At 35.8% G+C, this 22,749-nt stretch overlaps 1 protein-coding gene and 1 long non-coding RNA gene across 3 annotated transcripts; both read left to right on the top strand.

Annotated features, from left to right (window-relative positions):
- Window positions 1-9,974: 9,974 nt before the first annotated feature.
- On the top strand, window positions 9,975-11,568 carry LOC145228700 (uncharacterized). 2 transcript variants are annotated; one of them, XR_013860199.1, is made up of 3 exons: window positions 9,975-10,281; window positions 10,493-10,634; window positions 11,502-11,568. It is a non-coding gene; the product is annotated as an uncharacterized LOC145228700 (long non-coding RNA). The 2 variants fall into 2 exon arrangements; XR_013860198.1 differs by lacking the exon at window positions 11,502-11,568 and adding an exon at window positions 10,992-11,085 and having other exon boundaries at window positions 9,978-10,281.
- Window positions 11,569-16,777: 5,209 nt separating this feature from the next.
- Window positions 16,778-18,408, top strand: LOC145228594 (uncharacterized). Its single transcript, XM_080093711.1, has one exon. It carries the CDS (start codon window positions 16,858-16,860, stop codon window positions 18,400-18,402), a length of 1,545 nt encoding a protein of 514 aa, XP_079949837.1. The 5' UTR covers window positions 16,778-16,857; the 3' UTR covers window positions 18,403-18,408.
- The last annotated feature ends 4,341 nt before the right edge of the window (window positions 18,409-22,749 follow it).

Genomic DNA, 22,749 nt, shown 5'->3' with positions numbered 1-22,749 from the left:
CCAATTGGCATGAACAGTAATAAGGTTTTAAAATAACATGACGCCATTTATAGTCGAACCCGATTTGTAACTTCAAAACGTCGATTCGTTTCTTAAAGTTTAGTATCAGACTCGAATTAATGGAATTCGAAAGAACTTCAGTGATTGAAAACATATTTGCTGTTGACTCGAAGGTTAAAAGCGCCAACTACCAGACGCCTTTTACATTGCCAACCTACTTTACTTAGTTTATATAATGCATCTGATACTTTACATTTTTAGATCACTTTAAACCTGCCGTCAACTTGTCTTCACTTTTAACTATGCCACCATATAAGAGAGCATATATATGTACATATGTGAAACATTTTCACTTAACGTTGCTATGACGCCTATATAAGCCAACAAAAGTGTATTCTGCAATAAAGCAAAGCCTGGCTTTCGTGATTGTCGATTGGGAAAGGCCTGACTGCGATAGAAAAAACCCTGACGCAAAGTGTTGAGTTACAAAACCATTAATCGTCTTTTGTTTGAATGGATCATTACTCCTACAGCCGACAAATTTCCTCACACTATTAATGGGTGGTCTGATTGATCAACGCCTTGGAATAAAGCAGTGTTTCTTAACTTTTTTAGCGCTCGTACCCTTTTGAGCTTTCATGAATTTTGTCGTACCTCCGGTCTACAATCGCCGACGGAAGTAAATAAAATTGTAATAATAGGAATTAAACTCAGTGTATTTATAAGTTACGTGTTGAATGCATGCATTAAAACAGTCTTGTAAGTTAAACAATATTTACAGCACACCAGCAATCAGTCAATTTAAATCATCACGAGGCATATAACGAAGTAACTTGTGACGCATTCTTCACAAATATGCCTAAATTGCATATAATTTCACACTGCATGTCGTGTTGGGTGCTTTGTACGACTGGTTAAGAATCTGATTGTTCAGCGCCTTGGTGTAAACTGTAAAGTGATTTCAGATAGAGATGCAATACATGTGTTGCGTGGGCAGAAAGATATTTCATTCCTTATACGGAGAAGTTTGATCCAAGGGATTACATTATGTTTGTAAAACCGGCCATGGCACGTTCAATAAATACCAGATTTCGTTTTGTGTTAACAAGGTGTTAAATGCAAACTTTAAATGAGTGCGAATTTCCTTTTTGTTTGCTGATAGAATATCGTTTAATCGTTTGTAGCTTTGTTGCTTTAATTTGAAACATGATAAACGACACGCTAAAGCAGTGGTTCTCAACTCGTTTCAGGCATAACATCGTGGACCATTCCACTTTTAAACAAGATTGAAGTAAACATACGCGACAAGTATTTTGACATAAAACATCATTCTTAAAAAACGAATTTCGGGATATGAGATAAAATTTTACCTACTAACATTTTGACCCTCTTTCAGTATAAGCCAGGGGTGTCCAACTTTTTTGATCAAAGGACCAAATGCGGTTTACGAATGATTGCGCGGGCCACTTAACTGTTACTGCTAATTTGTAATCTTACGAATGGTTGTCTTATAATGTTGAATTAAAACACTCACACCGGAACTCTAATGCCGGAAATGTGTATTATCCTTGTTTACAATTATAAGAACAATAAACATACGAAGATACAATAAAGTCAACAAAATTTTTACCACACGGCGACATTTCAATGTGAAGTTTGGCACTGTTTTATCTCTAACAAGTTTGGCAATATTCAGTGAGATGGACGATGTACAGTGCGAAGCAAACTCCTCACACGAAGAGTGCCAACTGAGCAATAGACTTGACATCGGTGCTTTTATCAGCGCCAAAGAATATGATGAAAATGTTTGTGCTTTTGCAATTAGTGTTTCTTCTGCATAATTTGCAATGGTCTGTCTTGACAGCCTTTTTTAGCAAATGTCTCTTTCCTTTCCTGACATATGACATCAGCAACACGACCATGCATTCCTTAACAAATTCTACATCTGCAAATGATTTTTTGCTATTATTTCTGCCACCAAGTAGCTCGCTTTCACAACCAACTCCTGCTGCAAAGAAACTTCCGAAAAACAAACATTTGCTGTGCACGAAGAACTTTTGTTAATTCTTTCACTTTATCTTTTCTAAACTCATTCTGATATTTATCATAAGCTGATGAACGTCTGCTGACGTAATGTCTCTTTACGTTGTATTCTTTGCATTCTGATACAGGTTGATTACATACCAGGCAAATTGGTTTATTGTCAACATCTACAAAACAGTCCTCACATGTCTACCTTCCTTAGATTATTCTGTTATGTGCTTGCTTTTCGTTTTCTATTTGACATAATCTATACTCACTGCAAACTTGAGAAAAAAGTGTTGGACGTAATAATGTGAAAAATGTGATGCGTAACAATTTGCATTGTGATGCAATAAAGTAGTTTTAACAGTGTGTATTGCTCTATTAAAAAAGAAAAAGGGAAACCATAAATGCCGATTTCTCGCAATGTAAGTTCGCCATAAATTACGTAGGCCATTAAGATTATAATATAAGTCATTTTAAAAATACCGCAGCGGGCCCCTCACAACCTTCCTGATGCGGGCCACGGTTGGACACCCCTGGTATAAGCAATCATCTTCAGTTTACTTCAATTCAGTGGACCTCTGTGGTCATTATGGACCACTAGCCATCCATGGAGCATCAGTTGAGACCCACTGCGTTAATGCATTACTGCAAAAGCCTTTTCTCTTAATCTTCTGCGCAGTCAGTGACAATCAATAATCATCCAAGCTAGGCCTTCTCTGAAGACGCTTTTCGTAAGCCATCTTAAGTCGGCATTTGCGAAAGTCAGGCCTTTACATTTCGACAATAGCCCAAGTCATGTCTCTAAAAAGAATGAACAATCACCCGTGTTACGTCGATTTTTACCAACCTGTGTGGATTTTAATGCGTCAGGCAAACGTAACAATTTTCCTGTGACGCAATAGTCAAAATAACAATTACTTTCTATTGGGTGATGTCAATTATCTGCTTGGCATGTTTTTTTGTCATCAGTTTAAGAATTGTCTCGTGGTGTGTGCATGTATGATACCGACATGTGTAATAAGTTTTCACAACAAGCAGGTCAGTCTCACATAGGTCATGATTTGATGCCTTCCCGCATTTTACAAAAACACACTAGTAACGTTTAGTAACACTGACCTCAGCTGTATTCCTTTGGTATACCTTTCTTCAGTCGTATACCCTAATTTTGATGCGGTATACACTTGGGTGTACAGTATACCCGGTTGAAGAGCATTGCCCTAATAATTTTAAAAACTTGTGCATCAATGCAACTTATGTTAAAATTAAGTGCAACTTTCCCACGATTTTAATGCAACAAAAACTTGCCCTAGTAATAAGCATCGAAGCTTCCAAGCGAGAAATTTATTTAAACACTGTTTTTAGCAGGTAGTAAGTTATAAACTGCTGATTTAACTGAATGTAGTTGAGCTGCCTGATTTTACTTTGTGCTTGTTGGTTTGGCTTTATCCCATCCCATGATGTGTTGTTTTAATTTCGAATGATAAGAGTGTTTGTTTCGACTTTATAAAGACAAATTAGTGCACAAGCCCATGTGGCCAAACAGTTGGTATGTTCCGTGTTTTGTAGGTGGGTGAAGTGCGTTTTGTGGATGCTTGGAGTTTGTGTTTTTCTTCTGCAGTAATCCGGGATTGACCGGACAATAAGGTGGTTCTGTAATTTAGTGCCCGAGTTTTTCATTACTTTATGTGGCGCTTTGCGTCAATAAGCAAATAAAACGTTACAACCCAAGTCAGGCCTTCTCTGAAACGCTTTACGCAGTAAGCCATCTGTAATTGACAATCACCAAAGTCAGGCCTTTTCCAATCGATAATCACCCAAGTCATGTTCTTTTCATTGGCAATTTACAGGCATTCAACAAACCACCATGACGATAGTTCAGCCTCCTGCGATACACAGTGTTGATAGAGAGTAGAACTACTAACACTGAGATTTGGCTTAACTTCTGGTAGGTGGCGTAACAGAGCAATAGGCGTTTATAATGCTGACTAAGCAATTATTCTTACCATAAATCAGTGGTTCCCAACCTTTTTTGTTACATTCCTCCCTTTGCCCATTTTCGAACTATTCATTCCTCCCCATAAGACGAAAAACAAATAAAAAACATAGCAATTTGAAAAAGACATTATAACTAGGGATGTATATTTTCAGAATCCTTTACAACCGGTTCCAGATTATAATGAACATCCCTAATGTATAAAAAATATTCTGTTATATTTCACATGTAATTGTTTTTTACAGTTTTAATAAAATTCCTCCCCTGAACTCCACCTACCAGAAATTCTCAGACCGGCCCTAAGCCAAATCTCAGTGTTAGTAGCTCCACCTTGATAGTCAAGCTAATTCAAACACTGTGCGGAAAGGGCAGTCCGAAAAATATTTTCTAAAACCAACTTATACTAACATGGTAGTCCAGCTCCTTTTTTCATCCCGTTTCTATTATTATCTTGCGCATTTTGGTTATGCATGACTGACACTGCACTTCGCCTGCAGTTTTGTATGATAGTTGTGGTAAACAGCTACTTTTAACAAGCTGCTGGCGACAAATCTGTGTCTGTTTTAAGTTTTTTTAAGGTTTATTGTTTAATGTATGCAGAGCCAATAAAACGTTTATAGTTTTTAATTGTACAAACTCTTTAAGCAGTGCCGGATTAACCATTAGGCAAAGTAGGCACGTGCCTGCAGGCCAGTAAAAAATCCAGGCCACTTTACTTTGTGACAATGATTTGGCAACACTGATAATTCTAATATTTTAGTTGGCAACCCTGATTTTCGGGCCACTTATAAAATGTGCCTACAGGCCAGCAGACCCTTAATCCGGAATTGTCTTTGCATCAAATCACGTGTTCAAATCAAATAAGGTGTATTTTAAAAATTTATAGACGGCCAATGTCAAATCTTTGTTTGGGAATCCTGTTACTCCAAATAAACTAGCCTATATGACATTTGTCTTATCATCAGTTGCACTAATGATACCTTCAAATAGGTCGAATCATTGTGCACTATGTAAAAATGCAATAATGAACTAAAATTTCTTTTCCTCGGCAAACGTCGCACTTTATTGTAGTGGGTAAGAATGCTTTTCGTTACCAAGAAAATATATGAGCTAAATTTGCCATACACACAGAATTTCATCATCAAGTCTTAAACACCAGGGAATGCTTCCACGGTAAAAAAGACGAATATTTCGCGACACACAGTTTTGGAATCACTGGCCTACAGCCTCAGTTTAAAAAATCTTAATTGCAAGGCTCGGTAAATCACTTGGCTTTATAATTCCCACTGAGATATGATTTTTTCACAGTAGCCTACTGTTAGCTGTAACATTATTATTAACAAGATAACCTACAAATTAAGTGGTTCCATATTTTGTAATATGTTAAAAAGCACATTGTGCAGTAAGTACAGACATTTTTAAAAGGTTTTTGATTTATTTTTCAGATCCCCTCTTAACACTTTGGATTGCTTGGTAGATATTAGGAACATTTTAAAAATGTGTTTTTTCGGTTAATGCAAACAAAAAACATGAATAAATAAATACAAATTATTTCCTTTCTTCTCATCCACATCAACTTCTAGAATATCACATGTCCTATTTTGTAATCTTTGATAAGAAGTATTAAAAAAACTTTTGCAATACACTAAAAATCCAGCTTGTTGGCTGGCCCAAACTTTCTGTCTAGCATTTAATGCACACACTTTGTCAAAGTTGAAGGTACCCAGATAAAGGAAGTAAGACCTCCAGAGCCCTGTTGTTGCATAGTGGGCATCTTGCTAACAAATTTGCTTCCTTTTGTCAACTTATTTTTATCTTGAACAAAACATCACCATCTAAATACTCTATTGTGTTCAACTTCATGTTACTTATCATAGCATTTTGATTTTTTTTCTGCACCAGTTTTAGTTTATGTGTTTAGCAATTGTTCGGCGCCTTGAATTCCTCTTCAAATAAACTTTTTGCTTCACAACACACTTTTGCATATTCTCTCATTAGAAAGGTCTGTTCTTTAAACTTTCTGCAATGGTCATAATCCGGTCTTTTTTAAATCTAACCTTTGTTGACAGTTTAAAATGAGTAACTTTGAAACAAATATGACCTTCGTTCAAGCTTGACTTTTGGTCTGTCAAGAGTTCCTATATACGCGGTCAAAGTCGTTGTACATTAGTTTATCAAAGATGCAGCCAGTATAGGAAAGTTTCGGTTTCACCAGACTTTAATTTAATCAGCAATAAACTATATTTTAGGTAAAATCACAATGATGCGGTTTAAACGAGTTCAACGCGTTTAAAGACGGAATAAAAAGATTAAACCTACTTAAATACTCTCCAACAGCACAATAACAACCAAACTTAGTAATATAATAAGCTGGACTACCATGTGAGTATATACTATGGTGAAACACTGTCTTGGAATCAGGCTAGTTAGCCCACTCAGACTTTTAGTCAAACCCGTCAAAGTAACCGCATGGCAACCTAAACGTGACGTAACGACTAAGGAAAACCGTAAGAAATTCCGAAATTTCGCTTGTGATTGGCTGAAAAAGCCTTGTTGTTTGAATCCGGAAACATCACTGATTTAAACAATAAAACAATAATTAAATTACCTTACTGTATTGTCTATATAAGGTTCGTTCCTGCTTAATTATGTACTTGTGCTGAAACAAGATTTAACTAAAGAGAACCATTAATTAGCTTTAAAGTTAATATAGCAAATGATTAAGTTAAAATGTGGCGAATCTTGACGACGCCAGTTTGTTAGTTTTATATTGCAAGATAATACTGACCAGACACATTAATATTTGCTTCAGACAGACACATTTTATAACTAAACCTGATGGTTCTGTTACACCATGTACTGTCATACCAACAAACTTAACCTTGAAACACTCAGGTACAAATCAAGCGCTCAAAACGCTGCTAAATCATTACTAACTTGATGTCATAAACTCGTTAAATAAACATAATTTCGGTTCAACTGTCATGGTGTACTTGCAAAATTGAATATTTTTAACGCGGTAAACTTTATTCAAATTTCTGTTCATTAACTTAACCTCCAGTCTAAAATATTGACAGCCTGCGAAATATGATGTTACTATTTACCATTAGGATGTAACAACGTCCAACAAATGCACAACAAATAAGACGGTTTACAAAACATGGACACAAGGCCGCCAGATTTGCTACAAATTTACTTGAATACATATTTCAAAACCGCTGTTTCGTACAGGTTATGTCACTGTGTAAGATTTGACTATTATTAGCTTGACTATCTCATGTTATTTGCTTTTATACTATAACAAGATTATATGTGATTTTTTTTACAAATTGTAGAGCAAACGTGCAAACAAATATTTCGCTTAACAAAATAATAAGCAGAAACAAAGTTGACACAAAACCTTATAAAACCTGACATAGTTAACTGAAGCAGATAAATTATTTTGTCTTGAATTTCTAAAACAACCCCAGGTAAGTGCCAAGTCACATTATTATTTGCCGCCGAATATAAAAGCGCCCTTGCCCGTCTGTAAACTGTAAGTCTGCGTTACAAGACAAGTTTTCAATTCGCTTCAAAAGACAGGATGTACCACTGAAGTACGACATCAGGGCTTTGAAGGTTGAACATTTCCAACGGTATTTCTTTTCACTAATTCGAGCAGACATTATGGACAGCTTTAATCTCTACTACTGCACCATGCTTTAAACAACTTTAGCCTGAAACACTCAAGGTGCAAATCAAGCGCACAAAACACTGGTAAACCATCAGATGTTCCGTTGCTGTTATAAACTCGCTAAACGAACTGTGTTAGGTTTGTATGTACGTGTGCTAAGGCTAGTGGGTGGCTCGGTCTCGGTATACAATGGCTAGGTTGTGTAGCTCGGTCTCGGTATACAATGGCTAGGTTGTGTAGCTCGGTCTCGGTATACAATGGCTAGCTTGGGTGGCTCGGTCTCGGTATACAATGGCTAGGTTGTGTGCTAAGGCTCGGATGAGTGGCTCGGTCTCGGTATACAATGGCTCGGCTGTGTGGCTCGGTCTCGGTATACAATGGCTCGGTTGGGTGACTCGGTCTCGGTATTCAATGGCTCGGTTGTGTGGCTCGGTCTCGGTATTCAATGGCTAGGTTGTGTGCTAAGGCTCGGATGAGTGGCTCGGTCTCGGTATACAATGGCTCGGCTGTGTGGCTCGGTCTCGGTATACAATGGCTAGGTTGTGTAGCTCGGTATCGGTATACAATGGCTAGCTTGGGTGGCTCGGTCTCGGTATTCAATGGCTCGGTTGTGTGCTAAGGCTCGGATGAGTGGCTCGGTCTCGGTATACAATGGCTAGGTTGTGTGCTGAGCAAATACGGCTCTCGCTGAGGCTTTGTGATAAATTGCCAAAGCATTAGGCCGGCATTTACCCTCTTGTTCATATGCGACGTGATCGAATTCAATAAACCTTATTTACTTAGGAAATGCGTTCAGCCAATTAAACTTCCTTACATCCTGAAAGTTTCATGAAAGCGATTTTTCAACTTCATGATGTTCATGTCGTTCAGTATTGGCAACCAAGGGTCCGCGTTTGTGTTGCAGGGATTTATTTGGCCAGCAGAACCTGCGGGTTCAACCACTGCTTAATGCAGGGGTTCCGAAACTTTTTTGGTCTGTGGCCGAAATGTATATATTTATTAATTAGCAATTTATTTTTAATGAGATACATGCTCGTGAAATTTGGCTACAAGATTCAGAATTGTTTGCAAAAATTAAATTTTTCAAAACAAAGCCCATAATACCCACAGTATAACAAAACAGTAAAATATATTCAAAGGCTCTGTGGCCCATTGAAAATGTTTTGGTGGCCCACTACTGGGCCATGGCCCACAGTTTGGGAACCACTGGCTTAATGCAACCGGCTGTAGCCCGCCAGGTTCGTGCGGTCGGTTACGATTCCACGGCAGAACAAACCCAGTCACTTCAAGCATGTTAAATTTGACTTTGCATTGGTTTACAAGAATACATCGAATTAACTATGAGCACAGTAGCAAATTTCATGAAATAACACAACTTGTTTTGTCTTTATCAGTAAGAACAGAAACAGAAACTTTGTTTACACAAACAAAAGGTCAAGAGGCAACACAAAAACAAACGTGAAAATGGAAAAGTGACCATTATTAAGTTTAAAGTAATGAATCAACATATTTTCTTTAGCTTGTCACCTACTTTAAACACACACTTTCGTTTTTCGTAAAATGGTTAAATGTAGCCTCGTATTTGAATCACTGGCTGTTGTATTTGTTGCGCATGCATCTGGCTTAAAGGAACCTGAGATAGTCAAAATCATGCCAGACAACGTAGTAAAATTAATTTGCATCATCACAAAATATGTAACGGCATAAGTTGCCCCTTTAAATAATTTCAAGCTTTGTGCTCATAGAAATCCTAAAAAGTAAACAATTCAACTCGAGTTTGCAAACTTGCAAATTAGTGAAGTAACTAATTTGTAAACTTTAATGCGATTAAATTAAAAGCGATTTTTAATTTTTTATGTTGGAAACCATATTAGTTAGTTATGCAGTTTGTAACACGCAGTGTTTAAGCTTTTAAACATAAAGTTCTGGGGTTTAAGTAATAAGTTTTGGCGGGAGTTTTCAGTTCAGTTTAAATGTTCTGTTTCTGACAGAAAATGAATGCAGACTTTTTTACCTGTAATCATGAGGCCAATGTCAGCTCGGCCATCGCACGGCGAGGGATCAATTTTGCAAAACACGAGTAAGAGTGTTTTTAAGTGTTGTCACAATTTGCCTTTTCAAATTTTGATGTTGAGTTGAGTTTATTTCGTTTGGTGAAAGAACACATAGCAGCACAATTGCATTAAAACAATCACCAAGCCGGATATATGTGAAATAAACTTTTAGAACATTACTTAAATTATCGTGTTGTTGCAAGTCGTTTCTCATAAAGTTTTTTTTCCTGAATCCAAGCAATGGTCGAGCTGCAGATCTCTTTCTAACTGACATCTTGTGAAAATGACATTATTTTTCATACCATATATATAAGGATTAAATTAGTGAACTTACTGATATGATATGTTTACCAACATATTATGTAACAAAGAATTGATCACATAAACATATAACAGCTTTGTGATTATATATTTCAAGCCAATATACTTGTACTGGATGTTTTTTATCCTTATGTAACAATGGACTGGTCCACGATATTTATTTCTTTGAACTGGTGGTCCATGGCCTGAAACAAGTTGAACTTATGCCCATAGTAAATCTGAAAATGTGTATTTTGATGTAAACTTTACGTATTCAAATTTTGAGTTTAAATGTTTATGTGGTCTCGAAAATTGTACATTTTTATTGTTTGAGCTTACTTAATCAGTTTCTTTAACTATGATCTGTTTGTTTGTGGTATGAGCAAAATGCATTGCAGCCTACTTTGATCTCAGGTTCCTATTAATTTTGTGTGTTGTCTGCAGATGTTGATCCAATCATCAACACAAACACGCTCCCCCAAACTCCAAACACTCACTCCTGTTAATCCCATCGCACCTCGAAGTGAGCAACTTCAACCCTCCCCAACCACAAGTGCTCCTTCTAGTGGTACAGTGCCAACCCAGTGTAAGTTATAAAAACTGAAACTTTTATATAAAAACTTATTCAATAACTTTTAAGTTCTCACTTGATGCTTTTTGACAAGATATTACAGGATTAATTCATAGATTTATTGAACATTTGTGTCCACATTTAAACTTTTTCTAGGGCCAAATGAAATTCGATATGATCTGTTTGTTTGTGGTATAAACAAAATACATTAAGATCTAGTGGTACAGTGCCAAACTAGTGTAAGTTTAAAACTAAAAATTGTACATTAGTTTTATTTTGTGTGCTGTGCTATGTGCTTAAAGTGTTATGAAAACCTGATGGAGATATGTTGGATGTTGCAGAATATGATGTGCAAAGTTTTAGATCGCACAGCACCTGCCCTCCGGTGGATGTTTGATTGTGTTCCGGGGGTCAAGGTCAGGTGACCTTGGAACAGACAAACCAAACTTTAGCGGGAAGTTGATGTTGTTGGTGAAAAGGATCGCTGCTACTTGTCTGCTCGACTTGATCAGCTTCTGGGAAATTTGCACGGTTGAAAGTTTGTCGGATCCTTACAGTGCTGTGGTTGTGTTTGAAAAGGTAAATATGGTTTCCAACTGGGGAAATTTAAATGTGTTTTGGATCAATTCTTTTGATTGATTAGATGAAATATATTACCAAATCTAGTATTACTTATTTTTGCAGAAAAGTGTAGTAAAAGTTGGTACTAAATAGGCTGGTACTAAATACAGCATGATATAGCCCATTGTACACTGTATGTAAAATGTGAGAACATGGGTAAAAGAATGCAACTGGATTTGTTATTATGGGTCCCCTTCCATGAAGTTTTCATGTTTGTGTTTGTATAAGTCTAACAATTGCTGAATGTTGCATTGTTTGTAGGGCAACTTGCATTACTATTTGGAAGAGGAGGACAGCAATGATCAGTTTAGTGTAATTTATGAAGGTGGTGAGAAGACTGCTATATACCTCAATACTGCGGCAGAACCAGTTGCTATTGAAGAAAGGAAGGTATGACAAATTGTTTCTGGTTTGCACGCCCCGTAATAAATAAAAATAATGACAAAAATATTATGAAAAAATTTAGCTACATTGCACTTAGTTTTTATCTAATATTAATTACAACATTTTTTGACAGGAAATTATATTTAGTAAAGATAATTCATTGCATGCCAACACAAAAATCTCAATATTGTTGGAATGCAATAAGCATACATTACTAATAGACATCATAATAAAGATGGTCAAATCTTCAAGAAATGCGCAAAATGGCAATTCCAAGTTGAGCAAGGGTATATAAAAGTCATGTATATATATATATTTTAAACTTTTCAAGGTGGACTGAAACATACACAAGATGGTCATCTAAAGGAATATACTCGGCCACATTTCATGCTGAAGGAGTTGCTTTATGGTGAGAGGAACACTTCAATCAGATTTAGAGATTTGCCCACCCTGGTGTCCAACTTATTAACTTTTCACCATCTGAAAGGTGAGAAGTGGTCTTTAGTATAGATCAGGGTGCGGTGAACTATTTTGCACTACAGGTAGATTTATGCCTGGCCCTGTTTTCTGGTTATGTGGTTTTGTTCAATAAAATGATTAATGTCTGGTGTATACAATATTTTTACAATTCACCAACCCATATTTAATGGACATCTGGCACAACTATTGCTGTGAATGCATGTTATGTTTCGACCTTGTAAAGGTTATAAATGCAAAAAAAGCTTTTTACAGGGTTCCCGTGGGCATGGAAAACCTGGAAAGGTTATGGAATTTAAATTTGTATTTTTAAGGCCGGGAAAAGTTTTGAAAAAAAACAACTTTTGCAAAAGTCCTTAAAAAAAGTGTGAAATTTGGTGCCTGTTTTACCCTGAAAATGCCAGATAAAGATAGGAATTTCAAATTACGTAACGCATGTATATTCGTTGCAAGTATGGTAAATCAGCTACAACATACCAAAGCCTCTTTACTAGTTTTACTATTGGAGTTGCTCGATTTAGCGTTATGGAAATTTGGGATTTTTTTCTTGAAAAGTTTTGGAAAGGTCATGGAATTTATAAATGAAAAAAAATGTGCGGGAACCCTGTTTTTATCTTACCTAATGTGTGCAAAGTTTACATAAAAATAATACTTATATAAAATATGTTGCAGTGCACTTCTTGAGTTTTAATGTACAGTTATAGCTTTGAAGTTTAAAACATACCCGAGCAGCATGCATATATTTGAACTAATACTATTATGTGTAGGATATTTTTAATTTTGCACACTTTTCTAACCTTTTTAACAAGTCTACATAGCTGCAATTACCTGTAAAATAAAGATACCATTCATTGTTTTTTACGCAAGTGCTTTAATTGTTTATCAAAATTAGTTAAATTTTAGGATTGTGAGCCTAACTAAAAACAAACAGAGACACAAAATATCCTTGTTGTTTTTTACAGATACTTGGTAACTTTCAGCCCAATGCAGGAACAAGGAACTAATGAAGATGCCCAGTCCATTATAATATGGGAAGTTTTTACTGGCACAAATAAGAGGGTTTCCGTGCCGACATGTCTGGAGCTGATGACAGGCAGTAGCCAATATTTAAGTATGTAATGAAATCTTTTACATACCTTAATGTTGTGTTTTACATGTTCAAACTTGACATGATGTTTTGTAACCTGCAGAGTAATGTACAGGTTTTGAGCGATCTTTGCCATATCAGATTTCATTGGCTAATAAATTGCTATAACATAAAAAATAACAAAAAAAAGAAAGAAGAAATACCCCAACTGTTCTATATTTGACAAAATTGTAGTAAATTCATTTACTGTGTGTGTGAATGATTGTATTTAAACTTTTTGAAAAGAAAAAGCTGCCTATCATTATTCAAACAAGTTTGTTTAACTAACCTGTTTGAAATTTGTTCTTTGACAGATGGAGTCATGATGGTACTTACTTTGTTAGACAATCCAAAGGTGTACTGAGTGTCTGAAACTCCTGTAAGTAACTAAAGCAAAAGAACTAAAAACTGTCATTAGAAAACCACAATATAACAGAGTAGTTACCCTCATTCCGCATACAACAGTTTTAAACAAATTCATTGTAATAATTTACATGCAAAATTTGTGTCAAAGTGGATCAATTTAAAGGGTTAAGGTTTTGGTCAATTTAGAGGTTTATTAATATTTTGACAACCGAATGACCCCAATTCCATGCATCCAAGCATTGACAATTTAACTCTCAACCATACTTTACATTGTCTTTATACTTTTTGATAGCTTCCATGTTGAAGCTGGTTTAGCTGACTGATATAAGGGGTTGAATTTAAATTAAAACCAGCCAGATTTTTGTGGGTTGCGTGTTCATTTTTGCGATATGTTTGAAGTTTGGTTTCATACTGTTTCCATTACTTTGCACATCAGTATCAGATTAGTAATCATCAACTCAAAATTGTTTTCTTTCTTTAGCCTACAATTTCCAATTTTGAAATATTCCACATTCAGGAAGTTTCTGTCGACATAGTTGAGCTAAAGGAGCAGGTAAAAAACAGTTTTCTTGTCCTTTTTGTGTCTTGTTTCAATTACAAACACTCACCTTAATCCAAATAGCTTTAACTTTCACCGCTTTTTAAATTTTCCATTAAACTAATTACCATGTGATATCATGCACTACTTAGTATCTCCAATGGTTTAGTTCCCTTTTTATGTACTGATGTAACATGTTATTTACACACTTATTTACTGGTAGAGGGATTTAGGCTTATTTGGGCTTGAAATAAAAACAACAACAGCAAGACCAATTGTATTATGGAGTTTTAGTTGTAACATACAAAGCTTTGTGCTATTTGTATTGTTTGCCATTTTCTGTGAGCACAAGATTATTGCTGTTAAGTTTGAAACTAATAATCTTAATGTTTAGAAAAGCTGGCAAATCCACAATAACTTCATCAAATTTTTGGTGCATTTTCATGTTTCAAACTCACAAACATCAAACAGCTGCTTGCAACTGAACTTTATACTTTCACTTACCAAGGTGAGTTAAAACAAGTTTGTAAACATAGCTGGACATTTTGAAGTAGGTCAAAAAATGATCCAAAACAAATTACTAATGAGCTTGTAAATAGCAAATACATGAAGCGAAAACATGTTTTGGTACCAACACTTAACTAAGCTGTTCTTTATTCTGTTATGCCACAATTTGCTTTAATTTTGACGATGGCTATTTTAGAAACATCTGCAACACAATGTATTCTCTACACACAAACTCTCTGGCAATTTTGTTTAGTTTTTTTTCAGTTTTGAACTGTAATTAAGTGAGAAGTTAAGCAGCTGATTTTCAGCCACATTTCAAATATATTATTTGTTTGCAGCATTTTCTCCAGCCCACAACTGAAACTCAAACCCCAACACAAGGAATATAAGGATATTCACAGCACATCAATTTTGTCAGCGAAGAAAGATGCTTTACCACAAGATGTAGAAAATGTAAATCCTATTCCTCCATACATAGTAAGATAATACAGATCTGATCAAGTTGTGTTATTATGGGTCCCCTTCCCTGAAGGGGACACATATTATTTTTGTCCGTATTTTTTTTTGGTCAAGAAAGAGTGCTTTAAATTTATTCAAATTTACAGAGATGTTAGTTAAAAATCCAAATTTGATCCTCCTGAAGTTTGACCCTGATTGACCCAGCGGTTCACCCAAAGGCCCCCAAAACGTAAAAATTTTAAAACAGCTGTACTAACTAAAGTACAGCAGCTTGGAGTTTCACGCTTTGTTGTTTGGTGCAATGTAAGGTTTTTTAAAGAATTTTGTATCTTTTTTTGGATTTACCAATGTTTCACCATTTAAGCCCCGAAATATTCGGTTTTAGTTTCAGGCAAGAAATACATGCCCTATGGTGCAGAAATACGCTATCAGTCTGATATAAGTCCCAAGGGAGGAATTCACTGGTTTACGATTAAGGCGGCAGAGCGGGAGTTCCCGGCTTGACGTCTGGACAGACGTTTTACGAGACAGTCGTTTCGGTGATTAGTAATCAGTTTTTTTGTGTGCAGCAATGCTGTGTCGTTTTATTAAGTTATCACCCGCATTTTCAGTTTTGGCGCAGGTTTTTGCACTTAAGATTTTAATTCGAACTCGATAAACGTACTTCGGTTTCGTTTGTGTCAGGCAAAACGTCGTTGATCAACATAAATATGAAATTTAATAAACTTAACTTGTTTGAACGCCGCAATAAATGATCTTTAAAATCTCGTTGTCAGCTTTGCCGTCTCATAACCATGGGTCACTAAAGGTCAACTTGTAGGCATTACAACACCGTTACAAATTTTTCGTGATAAATGTTTTTTTATATGCTCGTTGTCAGGTCGGCCGCCGCATGACCACAGGTTATTTAAGGTCAACTAGTAGGTATTAGTAGGTACAACTAGTAGGTAACACGAACTTTCTTTCGTCATAACGTAGCGTTTTTTGCAACAAATTTAGGAATCAACGCTCAAGGCATGTATAAATTAGATTAACCGGTGTTGTTGAACAGTGCTATTGAAACGGTGTCAACAGGTCAAACAGTCGTTTGGCGTGTGCACCCTGAGAGGTTACTACAGGTCAATGGTTTTGCGAAACAAAGTTAAATAAAAAAAACAATTTGTTATGTGTACACTTGTAGCAAATTGCTTTTTAATTGAAAGTGTCTGTAACACAACTGTTACAGCTTTCTGGAAAAAACTGTGTTTGAAACCCGACCTTGGACGACAATATCTGCGTCAAAGCAAGAGAATCAATTGAAATTATTTGTTTTGTTCTTTTTTTAGTATTTGTAATTATATGACAATAATAGGGCAAAAAGAATATGAACAAAAATTTTTTATTGTTGGGTTAATGCTTTCTAAAAATTTGTTCCTAAAAATCTAAAAATCACCGCAACATTTGTTTACCGTAAATCCACACAAACACGCGTGTGGGGACCCATTAGTTTTTGTTTACAAAAACAATTGTTAACTTTATTTCCCCATTAAATTTATTTATTTGGTTTATTTATGCATGACTGATTTCAATGCTTGAGTGATTTTGTACATGTGGCAACTTGTTTGACCTCACCCTCAGCATGTTTAGTTTAGTAGTTCTTGTGTTGACTTGTGTGATGTTAAATACTTGTGTATGTTTCATATTTATGTTTATTAATAATAACTTGTTTATGATTCTATTTGAATAAGATAATAAAATAACTTAACATTGGTAGCAAGAGGATGTCTAAAAAGGTGCCTCCCAAGTTTTGTGATGGCACTCCTTATTCATTTTGGAAGAATAAGGTGGAAATGTGGCAATTGGTCACGCCAGTTCCCAAAAAAGAACAGGCAATTGTTGTTGTACTAGAAGCATTTGAGGGTAATACGAAAGCAGAGAGAGCTGTTTCAGAATTAAGTACTGAACATTTGCACCATGACAATGGAATGCTGCGTTTGTTTGCCCATATGGATACTGCTTTTAAAACCGAAAAAGTTGATGAGGCATATACTGCCTATACAAACTTCACCCAATTTTCAAAACAAGAACTTATGTCAATGAATGATTACGTTTTGGAGTTCGAACATTTAAATCATAAGCTTGCACTTCATGATATGAAGTTGCCTAATACAATATTAGCTTTTAGGCTACTAGATGGGGCAAATCTTGGCCCAAATGAGCGGCAGCTGGCCTTAACAGTTGCAAGCGACTTAAAATATGAGACAATGAAATCTGCTCTAAAAAGAATTTTTCAAAGTCCTAAGCCTTTGAACAATGTTCAGGAAGAATCATATGTTGGTAGTTCTAGGTATGCGAAGAAAAGAATAAACAAGGGAAGCTCTAAACAAAACCCTCCAGATAAAACTGGTCGACCTACAAGATGTAGGATTTGTGAATCTACCATGCATTGGGCACCTGAGTGTCCACACAGGAACAATGCACGTTGTGTAGGAGAAGTAGCAGAAGCTGTTACTGCAGATGTGGATCAATGTAAAGAGGTTGAGTTAACCTTGGCTACTAACCTGTCTTCCAATGAAATTTTTGTAATTGAATCTTCACATTCTGCGATATTGGACACAGCTTGTACCAGAACTGTGTGTGGAGAAACATGGTTTAACTCCTACTGTAGCAATCTTGCAGCTAATTTGAAAGGAAAAGTGAAAGTTTGTAAAAAGCGATCAGTATTCAAATTCGGAGATGGAGAAAAGGTGATTTCATCAAAAGAGGCTGTTATTCCTGCTTTCATTGCTGGTAAAAAGTTATCTATTAAAGTGTGTATTGTGGCATCACAGATTCCACTTTTGTTGAGCAAGGCATCATTAAAAAAGGCATCAACACAGCTTGACTTGTCACAGGACAAAGTTAAGATGTTTGGGAAGCCGGTCAAAGTTCATTTGACCAGTAGCGGTCATTATTGCATAGAAATATTACCAAGGTGTAATAATGTCAATTTAAGTGATGACGTGCTATTGTCTGACACTTTATCTCAAGATGAAGTTGTAAAAGCCTTGAAGAAATTACATGTGCAGTTTGGTCATGCTTCGGAGGAAAATTTGTTAAAGCTGTTAAAAAATGCTAATGCATGGAAAAAGGATTATGCCACTGTAATTAGTGATGTGGTCCAAAGTTGTGAAGTATGTGCCGTACATAAACGTCCTGTTGCGAGACCTGTTGTTTCGCTTCCATGGGCAAGTGATGTGAATGAAACCGTGGCAATGGATTTACACGAAATTGAACCAGGCTTATGGTACTATCATATGATAGATTTGTTTTCAAGATTCAGTTAAAGGAAAAAATGTTTTGCACAAAACAGTTCAGTATTTAAATGATAAAGGCACATGTTGCACTGCTAAAGTGTTGAGTAGAGCTGGTAAGGCAACTGGAAAGTTTAAAAATTCATTTAATGTGGAATATGTCACTCCTGATGACCTTAAAGGCAAAATGGCATGGGTTAATTTTGATAATGTAGAGGACTTGTGTGTTTTGCCAGAAAATGTTGATATTATTAATGAAGTTTACCATACAGATGTTTATTTTCAAGTTGCAAAGGAAGAAGAACTAAAAAGCTGGAAGAGAAATGGTGTGTATAAAACTGTACCTTACAAAAATCAAAAGTGTATCTCTGTACGCTGGGTTTGCACTACCAAAGAACATGAACAAGGAGTAAAAGCAAAGGCTAGACTTGTTGCCAGGGGATTCGAGGAGACTGATCGAGACACTTTAGATAGAGAATCACCAACTTGTTCAAAAGATGGGCTAAGAGTTCTTCTGAGCATTGCCAAACAACAGAAATGGGAACTGAAGTCGATTGATATCAAAACAGCTTTTTTACAAGGTGAAACTTTGGACAGAAATATTTATGTCAAGCCTCCAAGAGAAGCAAATTGTTCTAAGGATGTCATCTGGAAGCTTGAAAAGTGTGTTTATGGCTTAGTAGATGCATCAAAATCTTGGTACAGAAGAGTTAAACAATTTATGCTTGATCACGGTGCTAAAATCAGTATACTTGACCGAGCAATATTTTATTGGCATGATGGTAAGGTACTTCATGGATACATTTCTGTTTATGTGGATGATTTCTTATGGGCTGGTTCCAATGATTTTGAGCACACTATAGTCAAAGAAATAAGAAGAACATTTTGTGTTGGCAAAGAACAGCAAAAGTATTTCAAGTATATAGGTCTTGAAGTAGATCAGAGTCAAGACAGTGTTTCTGTAAGTCAATGCGGCTATGTTAAAAATTTGCAGGAAATCGCAATCCCTTTGTTCCGTAAGAAACATCCTGATGATGAACTAACACCAGAGGAAAAAGAAACTTTGCGATCTAAGATTGGACAACTACTTTGGATTGCAACTCAAACCAGACCAGATCTCAGTTTTGATGTTTGTGTTGCAGCAACTCATTACAAAAGTGCTGTTGTTGGAGATTTAATTGCTTGCAATAAGATTATTCGAAGGGCTCAGTCGGATCATGTTACTTTAAAATATTCAAACCTTGGTGACAATTCTAAACTAAAAGTGGTTGTGTATACTGATGCGGCCTTTGCAAATCTGTTAGATGGAGGTAGTCAAGGTGCATATTTGGTGTTTCTTGTGGGACAGAAAGGACAGTGCAATCTTTTAAGTTGGCAATCAAAAAGAATTCGAAGAGTTGTAAGAAGCACTCTAGCTGCTGAAACATTAGCCATGTCTGATGGTCTTGAAACGGCTTTCTTTCTGACCACTTTATGGAATGAAGTCTTGTTTGGTAGTCACAAACTGCCAGGATTACCTATTGAAGCTTTTACAGATAGCTGTTCATTATGTGCTGCTTTGCACTCCTGCAAAAGTGTGTCAGATAAAAGGCTCCGGGTAGATATTGGATCTGTTAAGGAAATGACGGAACAACACAATGTTATCGTATCATGGGTGTCTTCAGAAAAACAACTGGCAGATTGCTTGAAAAAGAAAACTGCATCTTCTTTAGCTTTGTCAGTAGTTTTGGATGATGGACAAATAAAAAAAGAAAAATAACATAATGAGTTTGTTAACTTTATTTCCCCATTAAATTTATTTATTTGGTTTATTTATACATGACTGATTTCAATGCTTGAGTGATTTTGTACATGTGGCAACTTGTTTGACCTCACCCTCAGCATGTTTAGTTTAGTAGTTCTTGTGTTGACTTGTGTGAGCAGCCTATGTTAAATACTTGTGTATGTTTCATATTTATGTTTATTAATAATAACTTGTTTATGATTCTATTTGAATAAGATAATAAAATAACCTAACAACAATCATATGTGTAGATCAAATGATGTGTATAGTAAATTGGTAAATATCGTATAGAATATATAAAATGGAAGTATATCAGAAAGCCACTCTTCTAGTTCTTTCAACTGTGTTTAATCAAAACGTAACTGCAACAGAATTTAAAGATTATATTTTTTGTAATCTTCTTTTGTGATAATATCCATTATGTATTTCATATGTTTAATATTGTGTGGTGCTGTAATTTCTAACTTTACATTTACACTCACTGCATGAGGGATAAATGCATGTAGACTTTGTAATATAACTGATGATGGTATGAGCTACTGCAAAACAACTTTTTTTATCTGCTATGACCTTTAGTATATTTACACTCAGTATGTGTGACTTGTTTTTCAGGATCCAAGATTGGATTCCACGAAATACAGCCCTACTCGTTCCACCAAGTGAGTCTTGGAGAATTGTTGATGAAAAAAAATTGCAGGTTAATAATGTGGCTTGATGCTTTCTTCTAATTTGTCCTTCAGAATCTAAAAATACTTTTTTATATCGTAAGCAATTCTCATAAACATGTGTGTGGAGACCCTATCGATTTTGCAAAAACATTTATGCTAGGAGGTCAAATGTTGTTTATAGTAAATTGTTAAATAGAATAAAGAACATATAAAATGTAAATATTTAGGAACACAACCTTTTTAATTATGGATCCCCTTCCCTGAAGGGGACGCATATTGATTTTACTCAAAATGTTTTTGTTTTTTTTCTTTTTTTTTCTTCTACCCAGAGTTTGTCCGACTCGTTTTTCCATCAAATCCTTGATGGATTTGGATGAAATTTACACAGATGGTAGATGTAGTTATGTAGATGTGCATCCCACACCCGTTTTTGGCTGAAAATTGGCTGAAATTTGGATTTCTTGTATAGTATGCTATTTATATGTGTCGATTGTTGCGTTCAACCGTGTAGTCCTAACATTTACCCCACAAGCCCCTAAAGTGTAAAACGTATTTGTATGTTACTGGTCACCACAAACGAAAGATTTCTTTGGAGCAATAGTGTTACAAGGGCAACCAGTTGTATGTTGCTCATTGGTGGGTTGCTTGGTGGTCGTTTTTGCGCCACGGCAGTTAGGGGCTTGTTAACAGCCCTATCACGTCAGAAACATTAACGGTTGTTGCTCAAAACACCTCTAGTGGTTGAAATTTTAAACATTGGCGGATTGGGCTGAAATTTTGCAGTACTATTGATTGAGTCATTGTGGTTTTTACATATTTTTTAGTTTGTGTGTCAAACCCAATTAGTTGCTCTACTAGCCCCTTAAAATGGGTCAGTTTTTTAAAACGTTAAATAGGGCATACTTCAAACAATATCTGGGGTGAATCTAATTTTATAGCTTGTATTCATAGTATTATTATATAAGCCCAGTGCCGATCACTGTGTTTTACCTTACATCACCTGACTTTCTTATGGTTATCTCTTGAATTGCATTTTTTTCAACTTTACATGTTTGGGGACCCATGAGTTTTTGCCTGCAGAAACGACTAAAGTTATAAAAGACGATGGCTAATATGGGACCCAATACAAAATAAGCATAGGAAATATATTTATGTTTTAAAATAGGTTATAGTGTATATGCAAGGGCAATATGTTCTAAGCCACCCTTCTAGTTTTGTATCACAATGAAATATGTTCCATATATTTGGCGACAGCTGTAATATATACATATATAATGTTGGTCTACGGGGGCAGGGGGAGAATTTATTGGCATATTCCACTTCTTATCGCACAAACATTTGTAAAATCTTTGTCACTTATTCACATATACATCTTTTTCTATAACACAGGTTTCTCAACAGAATGTTTCATCAATGCAATTCATGCAGTATGACCATGGAATTGCAATGTTTCTCCTACATATGCAGGTATGTATATAAAACAGAGACAGTGGTGGGATTCAGCCGGTTCATAACAGTTCTGCAGAACTGTGTCATGAAATTTTATAAGATCAGCAAAACGGTTGGCATTACTGGTTACTGTCAATGGACTTTTTGTAACAGAACCGGCTGAAAAATATGACTTTTGTTGTGATAGGACCAGCTGGCAAAAAAAGTAAATCCCCCCACTTAACAGAGGTGCTCAATATTTAAGCTATATATGCCCACATCACAGGTCCCTATTTCAAAAAGGGCCACCAGGAAATGATATTTATTCCATAATATCCCATTCACTGGTGCATAAAAGTACAGATTGTTGTGTAATTGCATCCATAGAGCTTAACCTCTAGCTTCTAGCAGTGTTTCACATCACTATTTACATTGTTACATGTTAAGACTCTAAGCATGTAATATGTATATTTTTAAGCCCCTAAAATTTGTTACTAAAGA

The sequence above is a fragment of the Phallusia mammillata genome, chromosome 5, assembly GCF_965637545.1.
Source record: "Phallusia mammillata chromosome 5, kaPhaMamm4.hap1.1, whole genome shotgun sequence".
Taxonomy (NCBI): domain Eukaryota; kingdom Metazoa; phylum Chordata; class Ascidiacea; order Phlebobranchia; family Ascidiidae; genus Phallusia; species Phallusia mammillata.
Note: the sequence above shows the minus strand (reverse complement) of the source record. Positions and strands in the feature narration are given on the sequence as shown.

Excerpts from the sequence above, each read along its gene's own strand:
- LOC145228594 (XM_080093711.1), top strand. The coding sequence starts at position 16,858 with ATGTCTAAAAAGGTGCCTCCCAAGTTTTGTGATGGCACTCCTTATTCA.